This window comes from Candoia aspera, chromosome 11, assembly GCF_035149785.1.
Source record: "Candoia aspera isolate rCanAsp1 chromosome 11, rCanAsp1.hap2, whole genome shotgun sequence".
NCBI classification, from domain to species: Eukaryota; Metazoa; Chordata; class Lepidosauria; order Squamata; family Boidae; genus Candoia; species Candoia aspera.
The window spans coordinates 4,135,278-4,155,588 of record NC_086163.1 but is presented as its reverse complement, the minus strand read 5'-3'; the positions used below and the strand labels follow the sequence as shown (position 1 = coordinate 4,155,588).

Genomic DNA, 20,311 nt, shown 5'->3' with positions numbered 1-20,311 from the left:
GTCCAATTCAAAGTGTTGGTTATGACCTTTAAAGCCCTACATGGCATGGGCCCAGAGTACCTGAGGGACCATCTCATCCCCATAATGACCCACCCCACTCGGTCAGGCAGAGAGGGCATGCTACGGACCCCATCAGCAAAGGAATTTCATCTAGTGGGGTCCAGGAGGTGGGCCTTCTCGGCAGTGGTACCCGCCCTTTGGAATATCTTGCCCCCGGAGTTGAGATGGGTCTCCTCGCTCCCGGACTTCAGGAAGAAATTGAAAGCCTGGTTCTGCCGCCTTGCTTGGGATGGGGAGGGTAACAGCTCCACCTGGAGGTGGTTGGCGCCATGGCACCCCTTATTGATTATGGTTCCACCTCCACTTGGATTTTATATTTATTTTCTTATTTATATTTTTAACTATAACTTAGGTGGATGTTTTTACCTCTATTTTATTGTAAACCACCCAGAGTCCCCCGTTGGGGGAGATGGGCGGTGATATAAATAAAATTAAATAAATAAATAAATAAATAAATAATCTTGATCTTCTTTTCCCATTAGCTTCCCCTTCCATGGAATTTATCATTGCTCTGGGTTCATTAAAGTCCACTTCCTTGAAATCCAAGTATGCATTTGTTTACTTTCAGCTTAAGTAAATATCAAGAATTCCACTGTTACGTAGTCAATTTTTTTCGGTTAGGATCAAGGTCACTGATCTCCTTGTGCCTTCTTACACCTTCACCACTGGCCAGTCTGTCTGAGCTTCTGGGAGTTGGTGGTCCCAGAAATCATCTTTTGTCCCCATGTGCTCTGCAGGATGCTGATGCGGGGACTGGGACTCACCATGAGCACCGCAAAGAAGGTGAGATGGTCACAAAGGCAGGTCGTCTCATTTTCTCCACGTACCACTTCACAGCCTGATGTGTCCCACTTGCCAGGGTAGCCAGCTAAGATCAAAAGGAGAGACTACTTTAGAGATGATTATCTTGAAGGAGAGGGAATGAAAGAGCCCACAAACCACTGAGGGGGGGATTCTTTTGGTGTTACTAATAGAAGCACAGTGAGGAGTGGTAGTTTTAGGTATATTGTCCCTCTGCCCCACGCTGACAGGGCAAGAAGGCAAGAAGGACCAAGAAGGTAAGCCATACTCCTTTCTAGATCAGTGTCATTCCACTTCTACTGTAAAGGTGAAGTGGGGCAGCAGTCAAGAAACAGCTCCAGTCCACAGGCACCCCACCCCATTTCCTTCAGAAACTGTGCCCAGACAAGGATTTTGGATAGTTTCAAGAAGACAAAAAAGAAATCAGGACTAATGGGGCACATCAGCATAGCTCTCCTTAGATGACTGGAGAGGGTAAGGACTCTTTGAGTTCATGTTTCCTTCCCACCAGCCCAGCTTCTGATGTCCTAGGATGCAGCTTCCAGAATTCCCAACCAGCAAAGACACGCTGTGTCACCCACAGAGTAGCCCTGTGGGTGAAGTTCAAATTTCCCGTGGTGACTTTGAGCCCAATCTCTCAGCCCAACCAACTTCACAGGGTTCTTGTCCTGGAGGTAACATGTGGATAGATTCCTAGCTTTGCTCCTTAAACTTCCAGAAGAAAGAGATGATAGAAACAGAAGGAAGATAAGAAGAATGTATTAATAAAAGAGGGAGGATGACTCTGGACCTTGACTCATCCTTCTTCCCAGACTTCTTTCCCCTTCAGACATATCTCTGGTTTGGATACAGCTGGAACATTGGTTCTTCCTAATGCAGCCTCTATGGAAGAGGCTCCCTGTTGGATATCTGCCTGAGTCACTGTCCTCGACTTGCTGCTTTCATGGCCAGAACCATGACTCACACCGAAACTCTCAGGGCTAGACAGCCCTGGAGTTATTCTGGACATTGAAAAACTACACTTTCCAGACATAAAGATGGGCTCCCATGTTACCAGAAAGAAAAGTCAACTTAGTCAATTAGCATTTTGGAAAGCAGAGATTGGCCTCTTTAGTTCCTAATCTTTGTAAAGTTGCATTTTGCCCAAATGAACAACTGCAAGAAAGTCTGAAGCAGAAGCGCAGAGCTTCCTTCCAAATCTTCCCCATCATGCCCCCAACTTCCTTGGACACTTACGCTTGGCGCCCATAACCCAGAACACACACATGGGAGTCAAATTCCTCTGAAATAAAATCAAAATTCAAATAGTGAATATGATGCATGGCGTTTTTGAAACACATAAAGTACAGGGCAATATCATAACTGATATATAGTTTTTGCCTCTTTTGCTGTACATGTGGTTTGTGTGAGTCACTGAGAAGATTCCAATCTTCTGTCAAAGCTGTGGATTGGATGGACCCAGGACCTGCCCTCCACCCATCATTCAGGTGACAGAACATTATACCAGCATGAGATCTGTTGTCCCATTGCCAATCCTTCTCTTGTCTCAACTGCTTCTTTTCCAGTCCCTGCCTGTTCCCTGCCTCCCTCCAAGATTCTGGGCAGCAAAGCCCAAACAGATTTGATGCTGCTGTTGGATGGAGAGATTTTATTTATTTAGAGAGCTCGTTTATATCCCACATGCTCCCAGCCAGCAGGCCAACCTACAGCAGTATGTTTAAAGTAGAACATAACAACAATCCAAACCAAAATAAAATGATATCCCAAACATCACGACACTACCTAAAACTGTAAACAAAGCTCGCTACATCAGGCCAATCAAAGCAACAAATATACCAAAGAACAAGCATAATGTTAAGGCATCATCATCCCCCATCCCGGACTATTAGATTGGTCCCAACCCTACTGGCTTTCCACAAGGTCTTAAAGATGCAATTCTACCAATGGGCCTGGGGACCCAGATGTGTGGTAGAGCCCATGCAGTGGCTGTGTTAATTGTTGTTGGGTTTTGTATCTTGGCTGCCGATTGTGGTTATATGGTTTTTATATGGTTTCCAGTTTTTTTTATATAGTTTTTAACAGTTGTTAGCTGTCCAGAGTCATAAATTTGAGATGGGTGGCCAGATAAATTGAAATAATCCATCAAGTATCACTCCATGACCCTGGAATCTCTTTCTCCAATCCTTCTTATTAGAGGATTGGTCAGCCAGCAATAAAATACCTCCACACACAACCAGAAACATTTCAGTTAATTGTCCATGATTTGGGGCTGAGCAACCTTCACCAAACCCCATCAGGAGGCACAAGAGGAGGGTTAATATATTAATATGCATATTAATATTATTATGCATATTAACTCTGTTACCGTTTTCCAGACTGAAGGTGCTGAATAATAATTCTCATATCCCAGATTGAAGAAGGCTGCTGTGCCAGCTCACACATAATTTAAGTAAGAAAACCACAATGTATGACTTGGCATATCCCGTATCACAAGGATGAAGAAACCTATGAAGAATCTTGATACAGGCCTTCATTGCACTGCAAGCAAGCCAGGATCAGGGTGATGGGAAGAAGAGATTTCAGACCTACCTGAAGGTTGTGATGCCAAAGGGTTATTGATACCCGTTCGTTTGGAGTCAACCCACGGACTGACGTGTTCCTTACTGAGATGCCAATCACTTTTCCACCAAGGATTGGGTTAGAATCATTATCCTGCCAGAAACAATGCTTAGATGAGATAGATAGACGATAGAGATACAGTAAATAGAGAAGATAGATGATAATTAGATAGATGATAGATAGATTGATAGGTGATAGATAGGTGATAAATAGATGATAGATGATAGATAAATATAAAAGAGATAGACAATAGATGGTAGATAATACAAAAGATCAATGCTAGATACAGATAGATGATAGATATACCCATGAAGATGCCTTGGACTGAGTCAAATGGACATGGATATGCTGACAAGCGGACCCTGCCATAGCGCGGGAATAACTCTAGGAAGGAGGAGGAGGAGGAGGAGGAGGAGATATAGAGATAGATGATAGATGATAGATAAATATAAAAGAGAGAAGACATAGGTGATAGACAGATAGATAGACAGAGCCACAACTGGGGGGGGGCAAGTGGGGCATGTGCCCCAGGCGCCGCACTGGGGGGGGGCGCCAAAATGAGAACTGGGGGGGTGCCCAAATGGGCGTGGAATCCATGTTTGCCCCGGGTGACACAGACCCTAGTTGCGGGCCTGCAGACAGACAGACAGACAGACAGACAGATAGATAGATGTAGGTAGGTAGGTAGGTAGGTAGGTATAGAGACCATCTCTCTCTCTTTCCCTTCCTGTGATGTATCTGTTCTTTGACGCAGGTAATCTAAATCCACAAACGTTTGTTTTCTTAACGGTATGAGCTTCCCCGTTCTTTTGCTGCTTTGCCACAACACGCACAAAATGTTACTGTAGTGGAATGCAGGGATAACCCTGGCAGAGATATGCAGGAGTTGTTAAGAGAAAATAAGAGACAGCTTAGGGGAAAACTTGAGGGGAAAAACTCAAAATAGCCCCACCTTGGTTCTGTTGAGTAGAAGAAGGGCAGAGGGAAACTCTGGCAGGCTTACAAGGTTCTGTTTTTCTAACCCACAACAGTAAACGAACGTTCCTGGAATCCTTGCAGTGTCCGTTTCCTGACTTGGCCTGCCTCTAAGGCAGTGTTTCTGAACCTTGGCAACTTGAAGATGGGTGCTGGCTGGGGAATTCTGGGAGTTGAAGTCCACCCATCTTCAAGTTGCCAAGGTTCAGAAACACTGCTCTAAGGGCTGACAGTTATTAGCCTAGAAATCATGCACAGATCATTCCCTGCTTGGTTTTAAGAGCCTGGGTCTGTACTGATATATGCATATTTGGTCCAGATACGGCAGTAGCATTTGTCATGGTGGTGGCATTCGGTATGGGGGGAGAGCAGAGGAAGGAGGGAAGGAAGGAAGGAAGGAAGGAAGGAAGGAAGGAAGGAAGGCAGGCAGGCAGGCAGGCAGGCAGGCAGGCAGGCAGGCAGGCAGGCAGGCAGGCAGGCACTGGAAAGGTGGTCCACACAGAGGAGAGAGAGGGCCCCAACTCTGAGGTGAATTATATTACTCCACATTAGAGATTTGGGAATTAATTTATTCATTTTAAGAAGAGGCTGGACAGCCCTAACTCTCATGGAAGGTTTAATTGGTCATCCTGCATATTATGGAGAGTTGGACTTGATCAGCATTTCCCTATCTGGGTCACTTCAAGATCTGTAGACTTCAACTCCCAGAATTCTTAGCAATAGCCACATTGGCTGGGAATTCCAGGAGCTGAAATCCACTCACCTTGAAAGTTGCCTAGGTTGGGAGACACTGAATTAGATGATCTTTGTGGCCTCTTAAAACTCTTCAATTCTATCATTCTATGGTATTATCTAATTTTGTATTTTTGAATGAACGCAAAAAAATAAATGAATAAGCGTTTTCATCCCAAGTTCATCATTATCAGAATTTTGCAATGCCATTTGCCAATGATATTTTTAAAAAGTGCGTTAGGAAATAAAAGTCTGTACAAAAATGAATGCATTAATGAAAATAATGCACAAAATGGAGAATAATCTGTTTGCAGAAACTGTGTACTGTACACTTGGTAAAACTGCAGCCAAAAATGCATGATTGGGGAAATCTACGGTGCAACTTTTTTTTTTAAAGTAATTTCTACTTTGAAAAGTGAAAAGGGAGTTCCTAAAAGAAAAAAACCCTGAACTTCTTATCTAGAAAAATTAGAAACGGAGATTGAGATTCAAATTGACTAAAATTGACAGATTTACTATTCCCACTATCCTCACTCTGCATTCTTTTGGGGTGGGGGAAAGAAAATGGACAAAACACCAAAAAGCAAACAGAAAGTAGTGTTGGTGTTTACTATTTATATGACAAGATCATTGTTTTCCTGGAAGCCTATAATGCATGCAGGTTGGTGGTAGATTTTTATTAAAACCACATTGATGCATCTGATACACTTCCTTTTAAAACCTCCGACTAACTATGGTAGGCTCCAGAGTTTGGATGTGACGGTCTTTAACTTTGCTGAGAGATCAGGACTGGGCGGTGGGGTGGGGGGTAAGCATTTCTGCATGCCGTTACCTTGAAGAGCACCGGACTTGTAGCTGCCAACATCACAACTCGTCCCTCCTGGTCAACCCGATGCTGTTTGGATTTTGCTAAGACTGTTTTTGACAGAGTCACTTGGAACTTACGGACTTCTTCATCCTGTAAAATAGAAAAAGAGGGTCCATAACAGGCTATGATTGGAAAGGAAGAAAAACAGCTGCTTTTTAAAGGGAAGGCTGGGACCCTTCCTTTCCCATTGGGGTCTCCTTAATACCAGTGGGGTGGAAATTTGGTTTGCATCTACTGGTTCTGGCAACCAGACCTAAGCTGCTATCTGTAATTTTCCAAATCTCATGACATTCTTCTCAGCTCAAAGTTATATACACATAAGTGTACTTATTGGGGAAATGAATGCATAAAATAGGTTAGGTAAAATGTATTTATTTATAATATTTATAAACCACCTCACTCCAAAGGGTACAAAATAGGTATGCTAAGAGGAATAATCCAGGATATGGGTGTGGGTTTTCTTGCAGATTTACGTTGTAAAAAATCACAATGGCATTGGAACCGGGAAAGTGGCAATGGAGTGAATTGGAACTTGATAGATTTACCATCTCAACTTTCCAGGAGGAGAACCACATTAGTGAGTAGTAGCAAAAAATCAGGAGTCCAGTAGCATCTTCTGCAAGTAACAAATTGTACTAAAAGACATCAGTTTCCATGAGCTGCAGTTCATGAAAACTTCTGCCTTTGACTGTAATAAAATGTGTTAGTCAGAAAAGGGGGTACCAGACTCCACCTGATGTTTTTGCATCTCAGCTCTTTACTCACCTCCACTTCTACTTCAATGGGCAGACTTTCAGGTGTCTGGGATGAAATTTTGTGCACATTTGCTTGTATCTTTTTTCTCTTAAAGCTCTTGTAATGTTCTTCAAACTGCATGTTTACCAAAGTTGACTCCAAATGTTGGAGGTATCTATTGAAAAAAGGGGAACTGGATGGGTCTAGGCAACAGTTCTACAGGTGCTGACTTCTATCAAAGAGGCAGGCTGCCATTTCACTGGCTTTTCTTAGTCCAACAGGCAGCATCATTTGCAGCAAATCACAATGATGTTAGAAGGACAACACATGCACAGTACAGGCAGTCCTTGTTTAGCAACTGCCTCATTTAGTGACTGCTGAGTTAACGATGGTGATGAAAAAGTAACTTTGCGACCAATCCTCACATTTATGACCTTTGCAGGTCTGTAAAACAAAGGAAAGCTGAAATATATCTATCTATCTATCCATCTATCATCTATCTATCTGATATACCTAAATATCAATTGCATTTGACTGTACCACAAGAAAATGGTGGCAACTGCATCTCACTTGATGCTAAATGGACCTTTCAAGAACTAAATGCCTATGAATCAAGCCGGCAACTATTCAGGAAATATCCTGCAACTGTTATAATAGGCCACACTCTTGACTTCCAAATGTAGTTGGGTTGATGTACTGTGTTAATGTACTGGGTTTGTTTCACATATTGGTGATTGAAGAGGGAACAGTGGCCAGTTGCTTCCAGTAGGCAAAACCATAATTTAAAAACCACAGTGGCTGGTTCACACATCTCACTAACCCTAAACCACATTCCCAAGGAGGGAATTGGATGCATGAGCATCCAAAGGGGGAAGGAACAACAGAATGTGCAGGATGATAGCATTATACAAATGCTCTGACTTAGCATTTGCACCAGGTTTCAGGGCAGAGCTGTGCAATGGCAGCATTTGCATGTTGGCCCAGGTAATCCTTGTTTAGTGACCACAATTGGGACTAGCAACTTGGCTGTTAAGTGAAGTGATCGCTAAGTGAAACCACCTATCTCTATCTCTATCTATCCATCCATCTCTCTCTCTCTCTCTCTCTCTCTCTCTCATCTATCTATCTCCAGGTCCTGGCTGGGCCCAGACAAAACTGCTCATGTTCTGGAAAGGGGCTCAATCAGGCAATTCGGGGTAAAAAACTAAGGATTAGGGAAACTAAGAATAAAAAAAGCAACAGAGGAGGTAGAGGAAAGTGCATTAAGGCTCTTGGTGAAAGCCAAAGGAAAATTAGCATTTTGTATTATTTTGGTGTATTGCACATCATCCTGGGAACACCTGGCTGGGAAGAGCAGCAGGCAAATTTTAAAAGCAAACACATAATAAAGGGAAACAGAGACCAAGGGAGAAAGGATGAGTCAGCCTGTTGGCAAAGTTCAGAGGAGGGGGAAAATCGGAGCCCAGATGCCAGGCAGGCCACAGAGGAGGTGAGCACCCAGGCAGAGGTGGTTCGAAGCATCAGTGCTGTGCTCAAACCCAACAGAGGTGGAACTGCCTAAGCCTGAAAGGAAGTGGAGCAAGCTTTGCGCTGGTCCTTTCCAGGCTGGAGAAGATGGAGACGGAGTAGATGCTCTGGTCCATAAAGCAGTGTTTCTCAACATTGGCAACTTTAAGGTATGTGGACTTCAACTCCCATGGCTGGCTGGGGAATTCTGGGAGTTGAAGTCCACATATCTTCAAGTTGCCAAGGTTCAGAAACACTGTCTTAGAGACTCAGCTAGGTTCTAATCCAGCAAATGCTGAAGGCCATGAAGAAATAAATGTCAAGCAGCGTTCTGTTTTGTAGCTGCAAAGCAGCGGGGAGGAATCAAAGGCCCAGCTCTCTTTTCCTCCCCAATACAGACACACATTCGCCCACATATACTCACAAAAATGGATCCTCACGTGTGAAACTTCTACCCTGCCGAGTTTCTAACTGCATCAGTTTTGATTCTATCTTCCTAATTTCTTCTTCCATGTCACTTGTTCCATTTGGGTTTCCTTTTCCCCAAGCTATTGTGTAAAGCAAGAAAGAAAATAAAACAGAACGGCCTTGATGGCCAGGAATCCCTCTTGAGAAGCATCTAGCAATTTATCTTAGAAGGGAAGGTGAGATATTGCGCTCCATGTGAACACAGAGGTTTAACCTTACCTGGAAGCTGGAAAAGGAGAAGGAGGAGGTAAAAGGGCATCCTGGGAGCCCTGGTTTTAATTCGTGGGATCCAGCAGAGGCTTGATGTTGTAATCATGGTCTGATACAAGCCAAGTTTCTTTGCACAGCCTCTAACAGCTTGGGTCTCCTTCGGTGCACCTGGAAGAGTGCACAATTCTGGAAGTTGAAACCTCATCACTGTTTTTCTATACTGTACTGTATTTCCTAAGCTACCAAGAGTGAGTTGATCCTGGAATTGGTTCCCCATTTTTAAAGTGGGCCCCTGATCAATATAGGGTACAAACCAAACTTAAGCCCCTCGTTCCTCCCCACTGATTTCTGTGGAAGAGACATCAGCAGCAGCTCCAGGTTGGAAATAGTATAATGGTGGTGGGTCCTTAATATATAGAAAGAAAGTTGGTCCCCGTATCTGGATTAGCATCTTTCTATAGCAGGGTTTCTCAACCAGGGTTCTGTGGCACCCTAGGGTTCCACTAGAAGTCACTAGGGGTTCCCTGGGAGATCATGAATTATTTAAAACTCGGGCAATTTAAAATTATTTCAAATTTGGGCAACTTCACATTCAAGGGGCAAGATTCCTTTTTTATTTTTAGTTTAAGAACACTGTGAATGCATCTCTACAGGCCTATACATGAAACAAATATAATAATTTTGGAACTTCTGGCTATATTCGAGCCTGAATGGGCAGGGGTTCTCCGAGGCCTGGAGAATATTTCAAGGGTTCCTCCAGAGTCAAAAGCTTGAGAAAGGCTGTTCTATAGTGATTTTCAGTCCCCCGCCCCCCAGGATTATTTTAAAAATAATCAATAAGGAGAGTTGGAGCCAACAAAGTCATCACAATAAGGTTAGGAAGAACAAGGCAATACAATGCATGGAGGGCAGTTATTGTTAATCTGCATGGCTATGACCCCTAGTCAATGTGCGCATATGGATTTTAGTGGCCTGGCTGGGAGTCAAAGCCCACACATTTTAAAGTTGCTGAAGTTGGGAAACACTGATCTATGGAAAGCTAAGCAAAGCTTGTTTTATGTAGCGTCCCCCCAAAATGACATTTTCCATTCATCTTCCAGGGCAGTCCAATCACCGGCCACAATTCAAAGGGTGGAACTGTTTTCTGGCCAGTAAGGCGGTTTGTAAGATTCCCCCTCCTTTGCCAGCCCAGCACAGTGAAACTGGCGCTAGCAATCCCAACGCACCCTTGTTCTTTTCCACTGGAAGGCACTGGCAAAAAAGGGGTGGACATTCATCCCATTCTTTATCTCTGATGGAGAAGCAAAGGCTCTGTGGCTTAATTGTTCAAATATATCTTGATCTCTGCTGCCGTACTGTATGTAGGTTAACCTGACTTGCTTGTTAACAAAATAAGCTTGAGGTCAAGAAAGAAAGAAAAAACCCACTTTTTTTTTAAGAAAGCAAGTAAGCAAAATAAAATATTGAGGCATTCAGACTGTGGTAAAACATTGACGCAAACTATGTGTTACTTTTTAAAACCTCAAATGTGAAAGAGTGATTTCCCCATTTTCGGTCTGAATCAATTATGCAAAGCGTGCGTAGAATTACCATCCAGATGGTCCAGATGAAGATCTGCGCTGTCTGAGCAAGGCTAGCAGAGTGGAAAGAGCTGCCCTCATCATTTTTACCCCTCTTTCTCTCATCCCACACTTGCGCAAGGCTCACCACAACAAAATCATTCTAAAGGCATTCAAGGAAATTAAGATCAAAACCAAACAGGGGCAGCAAAATAGAGCAGTGGAAAATTCAGAAGTAAAGACGATTTGACAAGTAAACAGGTGAAAAGAGATGGAATGCATGATAACCGTGCAAGATTTGTTTCACTGACAGGCATATAAGCAAAGCAGGAAGGGACGGGGACTGCTGTCCTTACAACACAAGTCTTAGAATGTCTTAGAGAACTGCCAAGATGGGACATTTTCATCTTGTTTCCTTTGGGACATTTGATGTTTATATATGTAGAAGTACTTTGATTTTTGTTTTAACCTAATTTAAGGATATGAACGTCACTTAGAGTGGTCAGGGACCGAAGCAACCTATAACCGCGGTAAGCCTACAGCCCTGAGATTTTCTAATCAAATCCAACCCTGATTAACTTTTTCAAGCCCAGCCAAGGTCGGCTATACGCAGCAACCTCTTGTGCCAGAAGAACAAAACCAACTCTTTGCATTCAGTCTATATCTTTTCTTGGCTGCAGAAAGAAATGAATATTGTGCTCCACCACTTTTTTTAAGAACGACTAATTCACACATAACATTAATTAGATCGCAAAGATCTGAATAGACCCAGCCCAAAAAGAGGGAGGATATAAAGAGATTTAAACCACTTGCATTTCTCTTTCATTTGTGATATATATAGTACACACACACACCCACAAAGATGAATGAAATAAATAATTGTAGGAAATTAAAAAAAAAAATCAACCCAGATTCTTTGACGATTAAAACAGAAGAAGGGAGCCATGATGTAACCTCAGAGAGAGAGGATAAAATATAAATGTATCTATAACTGCGGTAAAGATTGGAAACATCTTCCTTCCTCCCTTCTTTTTCCTTCCTTCCTTCCTTCCTTCTTTCTTTCTTTCTTTCTTTCTTCCTTCCTTCCTTCCTTCCTTCCTTCCTTCCTTTCTTTCTTTCTTTCTTTCTTTCTTTCTTTCTTTCTTTCTTTCTTTCTTTCTTCTCTGTTCTCTGTCCTTTTATTTCTTTCTTATTTACTCATCATTTTTCTTCGCTTCCCCTTTTTTCCCTAAATTTGTACTTCTTTTATTCTGTAAAACAATTCTTTAATAAAAATTAACTGAAAAAAAATCAACCCAGATTCAAATTGTCTAAAAATGAAATTCCCTTGAAAATAAAGCCCAACGCCTCTAACAATGAGCACCACGTATCAATTTATCACATCCTGGAACTGCTTTTCCTGGCCGAGAACCCTCCAAATTCCCAAAAATTGGCCAAGGACACTCCTGGGGGAAAGGGATTAAAAACCCAAGAGAGCAGCTGTCACCATGATGTATGACAGAAGCCCTGCCCCTTTGTTACATGTGTCACAGGGCTCAATCACATGGGTGTGGCTGCCATCTTGACTTTTTTGGCTCCCTTCCCAGGATGCCCCTGCCTTTGGCCACATTGGCAAAGAAATCTGGAATTTAGGGTCCCAATAGTTGAAAAAGAAGACTATTCTGGAGTTTGAAGTCTCCAGGTAAATTTCAAGGCAGAATCCTAGAACAGCTTAAGTTTGACCCTGCCTTTCTGATCTTCCACAAAACTCCCAGAATAAAGATCCCTGAAGGCTGTGAAACAGAATTCACCAATGCTGCTTGATGGAAGTTTCCCACTGGTTGTACTGGTTTTATTTCAGAAAATGAACCCTCCATTTTAGCGATCAATACTGAGCTAATTTGGGGAAGCAGGGTGCCTTCAAGTTAGTTTTGACTCCTGATGTCTGCCTGGACAAGTCCCTGCAGTTTTCTTGGCAAGATTTCAGAAGTGGCTTGCCATTGCCTGCTTCCTAGGGCTGAGAGAGAGGGACTGGCCCAAGGTCACCCAGCTGGCTTTGTGTCTAAGGCAGGACCAGAACTCACGGTCTCCCGGTTTCTAGCCTGGTGCCTTTAACCACTGCACCAAACTGGATCTCTGTGGGGTAATATACCAGCGGTAAACCATCTTACATCAGTCTTCTCCAACATAATATCCAGTGCAAATTTAATGTTTTTCTTCCATAGAAAGAGAAACTGAACAATGTCCCACCACCATGATACCACTTATTTGGGCAAATGTTCTACCCTCCCACCCAACACAAAAGACCATCCAGAAGATCAAAGTCGTAACAGCTTTTTGGAACAAAACAGGGATGAGGCCAGTCTTACAGGTGGAGGCAAGCTACTCCAGAGGGAGGGGGCCCCTGTCCAGAAGGCTCAGTCTCAGGGTCCCTGAAGATGACCCTCCCCATTCTTGATCTCACTGGCCTGAGAGACTCTACTTGGAGCAGGTGATCTTACAAATGCCCAGCATCTTGAATTGTACCTGGAAGCTGACCAGCAACCAGTGCAGCTCCTGGAGCAGAGGGGTAACCATACCAAGCCCACTACTATCAGGCCACTGCACAGCTGCCCATTCCAAACAGTCTTCAAGGTCAGCCCCACGATGAGGGAATTGCAGTAGTCCAAATGCAAAATGACAAGAGCATGAGTGACTGTCAGCAAAGACTCCCAGTTTAGGAATGGCCACAACTGGCACATAAGTTGAAGCTATGCAAGGGCCGCCTTGGCCACGGTTTCCACCCACTCTTCCATTCCCCATCCCCGCCCAATAGCACACCGCCAAAGGAATCCATGCCTCCTTCACGTATTCTCAGCTTCCTCAGAAGATCAGCTGTCATAATACATGGGCAGAACCAGCAAGTGAAGGCACTACAAGTTTTTTTATGGCATTTTTTGCAAAGAGCTAATCAAAACGAAAGTTATCTATTCAGTCACAAGGACAACATGAACTCGATGTGTGAAGTATGGCATGCTCCCTCCTGAAACAAAAATAGTATATTCAAAAGAGGACGTGGCTGGCATCTCTTCCTCCAACTATAAATGGCCTGAATGAGGTCATAGCAGAAGACATGGGAAACAGCAACCTCATCATGAAATTGCCTAATCTAGTTTTTTTTTTAAACTGTTCTAGGGATCCCTGCAGTTCCATGAGAACTTGATGGGGGTTGGTCAGAGAGGTGGGCTAAAAAAAAACCACTCTGAGTCCCACAATGCAAATTGACTCTCGGATGTGAATGAGTACCTTGGTTGATGGGACAAGGGTCTTCTCCCATGTTTAATGAGTGTTGGCATTAATTTAATCCCCCATTACATCAACCCGTCCCACCCAATCATGCAGGGAGGGCATGCTACGGACCCCGTCTGCAAGAGAATTCCATCTGGCGGGGTCCAGGAGGCAGGCCTTCTCTGCAATAGCACCTGCCCTTTGGAATATCCTTCCCCCGGAAGTGAGGTTAGCCCCCTCCCTCCTGGACTTTAGCTGAAGACCTGGTTTTGCCACCATGCTTGGAGTGGGGAAAGGAATAGCCATTCTTGGGGGCGGCTGGTTCCCTAGTCCTGTCAGGGAACGGCCTTACTGGCTTATGAGCTGAATTAGATCTGCCGTTACTTGGATTTCATTGCATTTTACATTGATTGATTATTGATATTATTTATGATTTTATTGAATTTTAAATAGTTTTTATTGTGAACCGCCCAGGGTTCCTCGTGTGGGGGAGATGGGCCGTGATAAAAATCTGATAGATAGATAGATAAATAAATAAATTTTGAAAATGGGAAACCCCAATCTAGATGTGAAGGGGAACAAAGAGGAGAGAAAGGGGAAGAGATGTATTGGATGACAAGTTTGAGAAGGAAAGCACCCTGTGAACTTAGGAGGAACATTTATGTCCTTTGGGCCAGCAAGTTCTCCCACAGAAGCCGGGGTGTCCATACCAAATTTTCTAGGGCACTCTCAGCCCTACGTGGCAGACCAGGTCAGGAAACAGACTCTACAAGAAGACTAGAACTATGATTGATGGAGATAGGCAATGTTGACAGGACCTTGCAAGTCTGGTGGTGCTTCCCCTCCCCTCCCTCTTACACCCCAGGGAGTCAGGGGGTGGGGGGAGCCAGCTCAAGTCTTTTTCTAATACTTCCCCCACCCCCACCTGGGCTTAACTCATGCACCTTCTGTTGTCCTAACAGCTTCTGGGTATCTTCTCCAAGGGCATCTCCCTGGCTGCCTACAGGCACAGTGGAAAAATTTGTCAGCTGATATTTAAAAGCCCCACCCTCACCCTCACCCCTCCAGGGTGCTCCTGATAACCCATCACTCATGCCTTGATGGGAATGCTTTTTAAACTAACCGGTTCCATGTGCTGAAACCGCTTGAAAACACTTGGCTTAACCCAAGCCTGTACAGCCACAGATAAAAACACATTCTTCTTTCAGCTTCCATTCTCACAAAGGACTTAATCTGTTTTGCTTACTCCACACAATAAAATAAGCCACAAGATAACCAAATTAGGTGGATTGGCACAACACACTAAGCTATTCGAAACCTTTGTTGTTTATTCGTTCAGTCGCTTCCGACTCTTCGTGACTTCATGGACCAGCCCACGGCAGAGCTTCCTGTCAGTCGTCAACACCCCCAGCTCCCCCAGGGATGAGTCCGTCACCTCTAGAATATCATCCATCCACCTTGCCCTTGGTCGGCCCCTCTTCCTTTTGCCCTCCACTCTCCCTAGCATCAGCATCTTCTCCAGGCTGTCCTGTCTTCTCATTATGTGGCCAAAGTATTTCAGTTTTGCCTTTAATATCATTCCCTCAAGTGAGCAACCTAGCCAAGGTTAATGCTGAACAAGAGCAGGACGTTGTGGAAATGCCACTGCCTCTCTCCAAGATTCCAGCAGGATAAAGCAGTAGAGAGCAGAGCTTTGCTATTTCATGCATGGAAGGAGACAAGGCAGGATTATGCTTCTCTGCCACCTTCTTCATACTTGTTAGTTTCAACCACTTCCCCACCACCATCAAAGTAAGAGGTGGTTGCCCAGCAGATAATGTATTCCATTTCTCCTGTTCTACAGCTTGTGTCTACCTGCACAATCCTGGCAGGATCTTCCTCCCTGCTCTCTGGGGCTATTTCTGCCCTCATCTCTTCCCACGTGTTTCTTTTTCCATGTGGTTTCAAACTTGGGAGGTGCCCAAATGGGTTGAGAAGGAGGAACAGGCAAAGCAACCTAGTGAGGCCCAGGCAGAGTCCCGAAATCCAACCCTCCCCATTCCCATGGCAGGGGCCTGGTGGATGGAGGTTCCCCCCCCATATCTGTTGATGTGCTGAAGGGGGGCAGCCCAAAGCCAGAAGAAAACCTGATCACCTTGTTATCAACAGCACATACACCAGGCGAGACAACTCCATTTATCAGTGACTCAGAACAGGTGCAATAGAAGCGGGTTAAGGATTGGGAATGTGGACAGCACCTGTTATACTGGAATAGTTTTGTATCAGCTCAGGAGGGTAGATGGCTCCTGAGCTCAGTAATGGGGAAAGGCCCAAAGCCTCCCTGCTGGTTTCATCATCGCCTCCATCTGTGGAGAAGGCTGAGCAGGGTGGATACAGGGTTTGATCCTCTGGTTTTAACGTGGGAAGTAGGTGGATAAGCTTTATCAGCTCTGCCCTCCTGCTCGGGTCCCACTCTTCCTCCAGAATCTTCTTACAAGGGCAGATGGTAAGAGTAACTTGGATTTTCCCTGCTGCTCTTTCTCAGTCTGCTTTGCTTTTTTCCCCCTTGATCCTCTATTTTCTCCCACCCCCTTCTCTTTTATGTTTTTCGTTCTTGAACTCTGTCTTTCTCCCTTTCTGAACTTTGCTAGAGTTTGTTAGTTTCTGTATTCAACCGAACTCCTCCAGCTTTTTCAGTTCCTCTTTCGTTCCCTGTTTGCTCTTTCTCACAAACACAGACCATTTTCTTTTAAATACTCCAGTTTCTTTTCTCCCTGGTGCCTTATTTGCCTCTACCTTGTTCCCTTCTGATGAGTGTCTCACAAAACCTTCATGCTGAGCAGGGTCCTTGAGGCTATCAAATCCAACCCCCTGCTCAGTGCAACCAGAATCTACCTTCCTGTAACTTAAATCCATGATTCCATCTTCTGCATCGTGGGAGAAGAGAGAACAGGCCAGGTAGGTCCACAGGGGGTAGTCAAAAAGCTCCACCTGTTTTTATGTGCAGTGATGCTTCAATCGCAGCATTCTGGCTGCCATTTTGACTTTTTTGACTGTACCCTGTGGACACACCTGGAACAGACCTTGACCTGCTGTATCACCTCCTTTCAGGTCTTAGAACAGGACTACCCAATCCCCTGGCTAGACCACCTTGTGTGGACCTTTTGAGCAGGTAGAAGAGACCACTTGCTGTCTTACCAACACCAGTTCAGGCTGTTTTTGTTTGTTTATTCGTTTAGTCGCTTCCAACTCTTCGTGACTTCATGGACCAGCCCACGCCAGAGCTTCCTGTCGGTGGTTCAGGCTGAGCCAAGGCAAAGACGTAATGCATTGGGGCATGGCCACAATGTTTTCTATTTGAAGAGGTCCCATTGGGGCCCTTCCCACCAAATCTTCCCTTCTTGGCCTCCCCACAACTCTTGGGCACGCTAGATAGTGGTGCTGAGGATTTATGGAAGATCAAGGGTGGAAGATGCCCAAGGCAAAGGAGACAACCTAGAGGACAGGGCAGAGGCTGGCATTCAGTGGCCATTGCTTCAGTCTGGGGGAGCCTGAAAGGCCTGATCATTCCATTGAGAGAGCAGTTCCAGAGGACTCCACGCTCTCAGCCCCACCCTCTCCAGCCATGGGTTTTCCCCTGTGGAGCCTCTCCAGCTGTGGATGTGAGCATCTTTCTGTCCAGCCTTCCAGGGCTGGGAAGCTGAGGAGCATCTCAGAAGGCATCTGGGGACATGGGGCAAGGAGAGGGCCTGAGTGTTGGCTGGCTGGCCCAACCTTGCCTGAAGAGCACCAAGGATGACAACAAGACCTCCCTACTGCAGTGAAAACATGAGTTGATCAGGACCGTCCTGAAAGGTCAGGTTTCAAGAGGAAGACCACTTTCGCTGGGCAAAAGCAAGGTCTTCTACCAGCCGCTGACCAACTGCTCCCCCCTCCCCAGTCCTCAGCAGGCAGAAGAGGTGGGTTCCATGCCTGGGGTTTGAGACACCCAACCAAGGAAGGTGGGCAAAGCAGAACCTTTTCTTTCTGAGAATATGGAGGGGGGGCTGCCTGGCACACTCCTGGGCCACTGAGCCTCTGGAAGCCCTAAAAATGTCTGTCAGGTCTGGCAACCACCATCCCACCCCCTTTTCCTCTGAGTTGGAGCAGAGTCAGTCTCTCCCTTCAAGAATAGGTCATCTAAGCACCCTCTCCCCTGCTACACCCAGCTTTCTTTTTTTCTTTTTAATTTTTCAATTTTAGTTGGATTCCGTAAAGGCTCATGCCAATTCTGACTGCTCAGCTAGAAGCTGCCCTGAACCAAACACTCACCCTTTTTGGAAAAAAACAGCCACGAAGTTAACTTTGCAGCCTTCTGCCACAATTTCATTTTCAGTCCCCTGCTAACAGCACAATCATTCAAACAGGGCTTCTTAGCATCTTAAATAACATCCTTAAAAAAAAACAGCTCTCCTACAAATCAGTTGCCAGGCCCTTTGGCAGCTGCCTAAACCAGAAGAAATTTCTCTTCCAAGCATGATTCTCACAGACTTCTCAGGATTAGTTGAGAAGAAAGAGATGGAGCCACAAGAATTCCAGTAACTGAACTATTTTAAATTTACAGCCAATTAATTGATGTGTACATTAGGATAGAGACTGGTTTACTTTCTTTCTAACATCCTTTCTGTGATCTGGTGAGGAGGCAGAACTTACATAACAGTCCATCTGGAAACCAAGTATTCCATCAGTTAAGAAATTAAAACCTTGGAAAATGAAGGGCAGAAGAGAATGGGTTTAAATCTCCTGTCTCAGATGAACTGCATCCTAAGGTACTTAAGGAAATGGATGAAGGTCTGGCCAAACCCTCATGTCTTATCTCTGAGAAACCCTGGAGAACCAGGGAAATGTTGGATGGCTAGAGAACAAACATCCCTATCTCCATCCAGAGGGAAAGGAAGATTCAGCAAACAACAGGCCAGTCAGTCTGACTTCAATATTCAGGAAGATTTCAGAGCAGGCGTAAAGAGCTCAGTGTATAAGAATTTTGAAAATGCAATGATTACTAGAAATCAGCATAGATTTGTCCAGAACAAATAAGCCAAACTAACTCTGTCTCAGTTTTTTCAACCATCAGCTTCCTTAATAGATAGAGGGAAAGCTAGCGATATAATATACCTTGACTTCAGCAAAATATTGGATAAACCACCCCCAGGACATGTTGATTAGCAACCTGGTGTGGGCTGCATGGAATGACAATTAAGGGGATACACAGCTGGCTCAAAAATCATACTCAAAGGGTGTGCATGAATGGTACCTCATCAAAGTGGAGACATGCACTGTGGAGATGCCACAAGGATCAGTCCTGAGACCTCTTCTGTTCAAGAGTTTTATTAAGTATTTGGGTGAAGTGACAGAAAGAATGCTTATCAAATGTTCAGGTGACACAAATGTTCAGAGGCGGGGGCGGGGGGTGAGAATAGCTAATATCCTAAAAGACAGAAATCGCATTCAGGACCATCTGGATATATTAATGCAGGGGTATCCTTGGGGTGGGTGGCAAAAAGTCAAGGTGGCAGCCACAAGCATGTGATTGAAGCTCACCCCCTTTAGTGCGATGCATGCAGTGTGGGGATTCAGTCACATAGTTGAGGCCACCATCCTGACTTTTTTACACACACACCCCTCCACAGACACCCCAGGGCTAGTGACATGGGTTAAAAGGAACCAAATGAAATTTAGCACTCGGCTGCAGAGCTGTTTGCTTAGATATCAGCTCTCCAATGCACAACTACAGAATGAGAAATACACAGCAAGTATGCCTCAGAAACCTTGCCGGTTGCACACAGGATGTGAGCCAACCAGCCAAGTGGTGAGGCTCGGAAGGAAGCAGGGGCCCTTTTCGGCGGCATCCCTGGCAATGCCATTTCCCAATCACGGTTCCCTTCTGCTCTGATTTGGTCAGGCCCCCTCCATCTCAAAACGGAGCTCCAGATCTCCACTCCCCGCCTTCAGGAGAGAAATGAGGGCCACGAAGAGGATCGGGAGGGAGGCCAGCAAACGTAGCCCTGGGAGGGGAGGCTGAAGGGAACTGGCCCGGCTCAGCCTTGAGAAAAGACGGTCCAGGAGGTCAAGACCTGTCCCCTCGCAGCTCGGGACTGGAGTCCTGGATTTACCTTCCAGGAAGCAACTTCCAAGTAGGTTTTAGGGAAGCCCTTCCTAAGAGCTTTGGCAGCGGGACCAACGGCCCAAAGAAGCGATGGGCGACCCAAGCGGAGGCTGGCCAGGCATCTGTCAAGGATGCTTCAGCCGGATTCCTGCACGGAGCGGGGCGGGGGGGGGGGACCAACTCCAGGATGCCAAGGCCTGGCATGACCTCTTCCATCACCTGACTGGGGGCGAGGGGACCTGAACCCAGTGGGTCCGGACAGCCCCGAATTGGAGGGCGCCCCGAATCCCGCGAGGCAACCCGGCCGCTTGCAAGAGAGGAGGGCAGGGAAGCGGCTCCGGGCGCCTTGGATTCGCCCAGGCCACCGCCTGGGGCTCAACTCAGACCCCCTCAGGTCACCCTCCAAGG

At 45.2% G+C, this 20,311-nt stretch overlaps 1 protein-coding gene across 1 annotated transcript in view; it reads right to left on the bottom strand.

Moving 5' to 3' along the window:
* The window catches only part of LOC134504071 (adhesion G-protein coupled receptor G1-like), a 28,715-nt gene that overhangs the window by 8,197 nt on the left and 207 nt on the right, over window positions 1–20,311 (bottom strand). The window contains exons 2-8 of the mRNA XM_063313085.1: window positions 8,984–9,142; window positions 8,721–8,844; window positions 6,821–6,965; window positions 6,020–6,145; window positions 3,451–3,573; window positions 2,098–2,143; window positions 724–928 (exon numbers count right to left, since the gene is read on the bottom strand). Coding sequence (XP_063169155.1) covers window positions 724–928; window positions 2,098–2,143; window positions 3,451–3,573; window positions 6,020–6,145; window positions 6,821–6,965; window positions 8,721–8,844; window positions 8,984–9,080 — 866 coding nt within the window. The 5' untranslated portion in view covers window positions 9,081–9,142. The remainder of the gene's footprint in view (window positions 1–723; window positions 929–2,097; window positions 2,144–3,450; window positions 3,574–6,019; window positions 6,146–6,820; window positions 6,966–8,720; window positions 8,845–8,983; window positions 9,143–20,311) is intronic.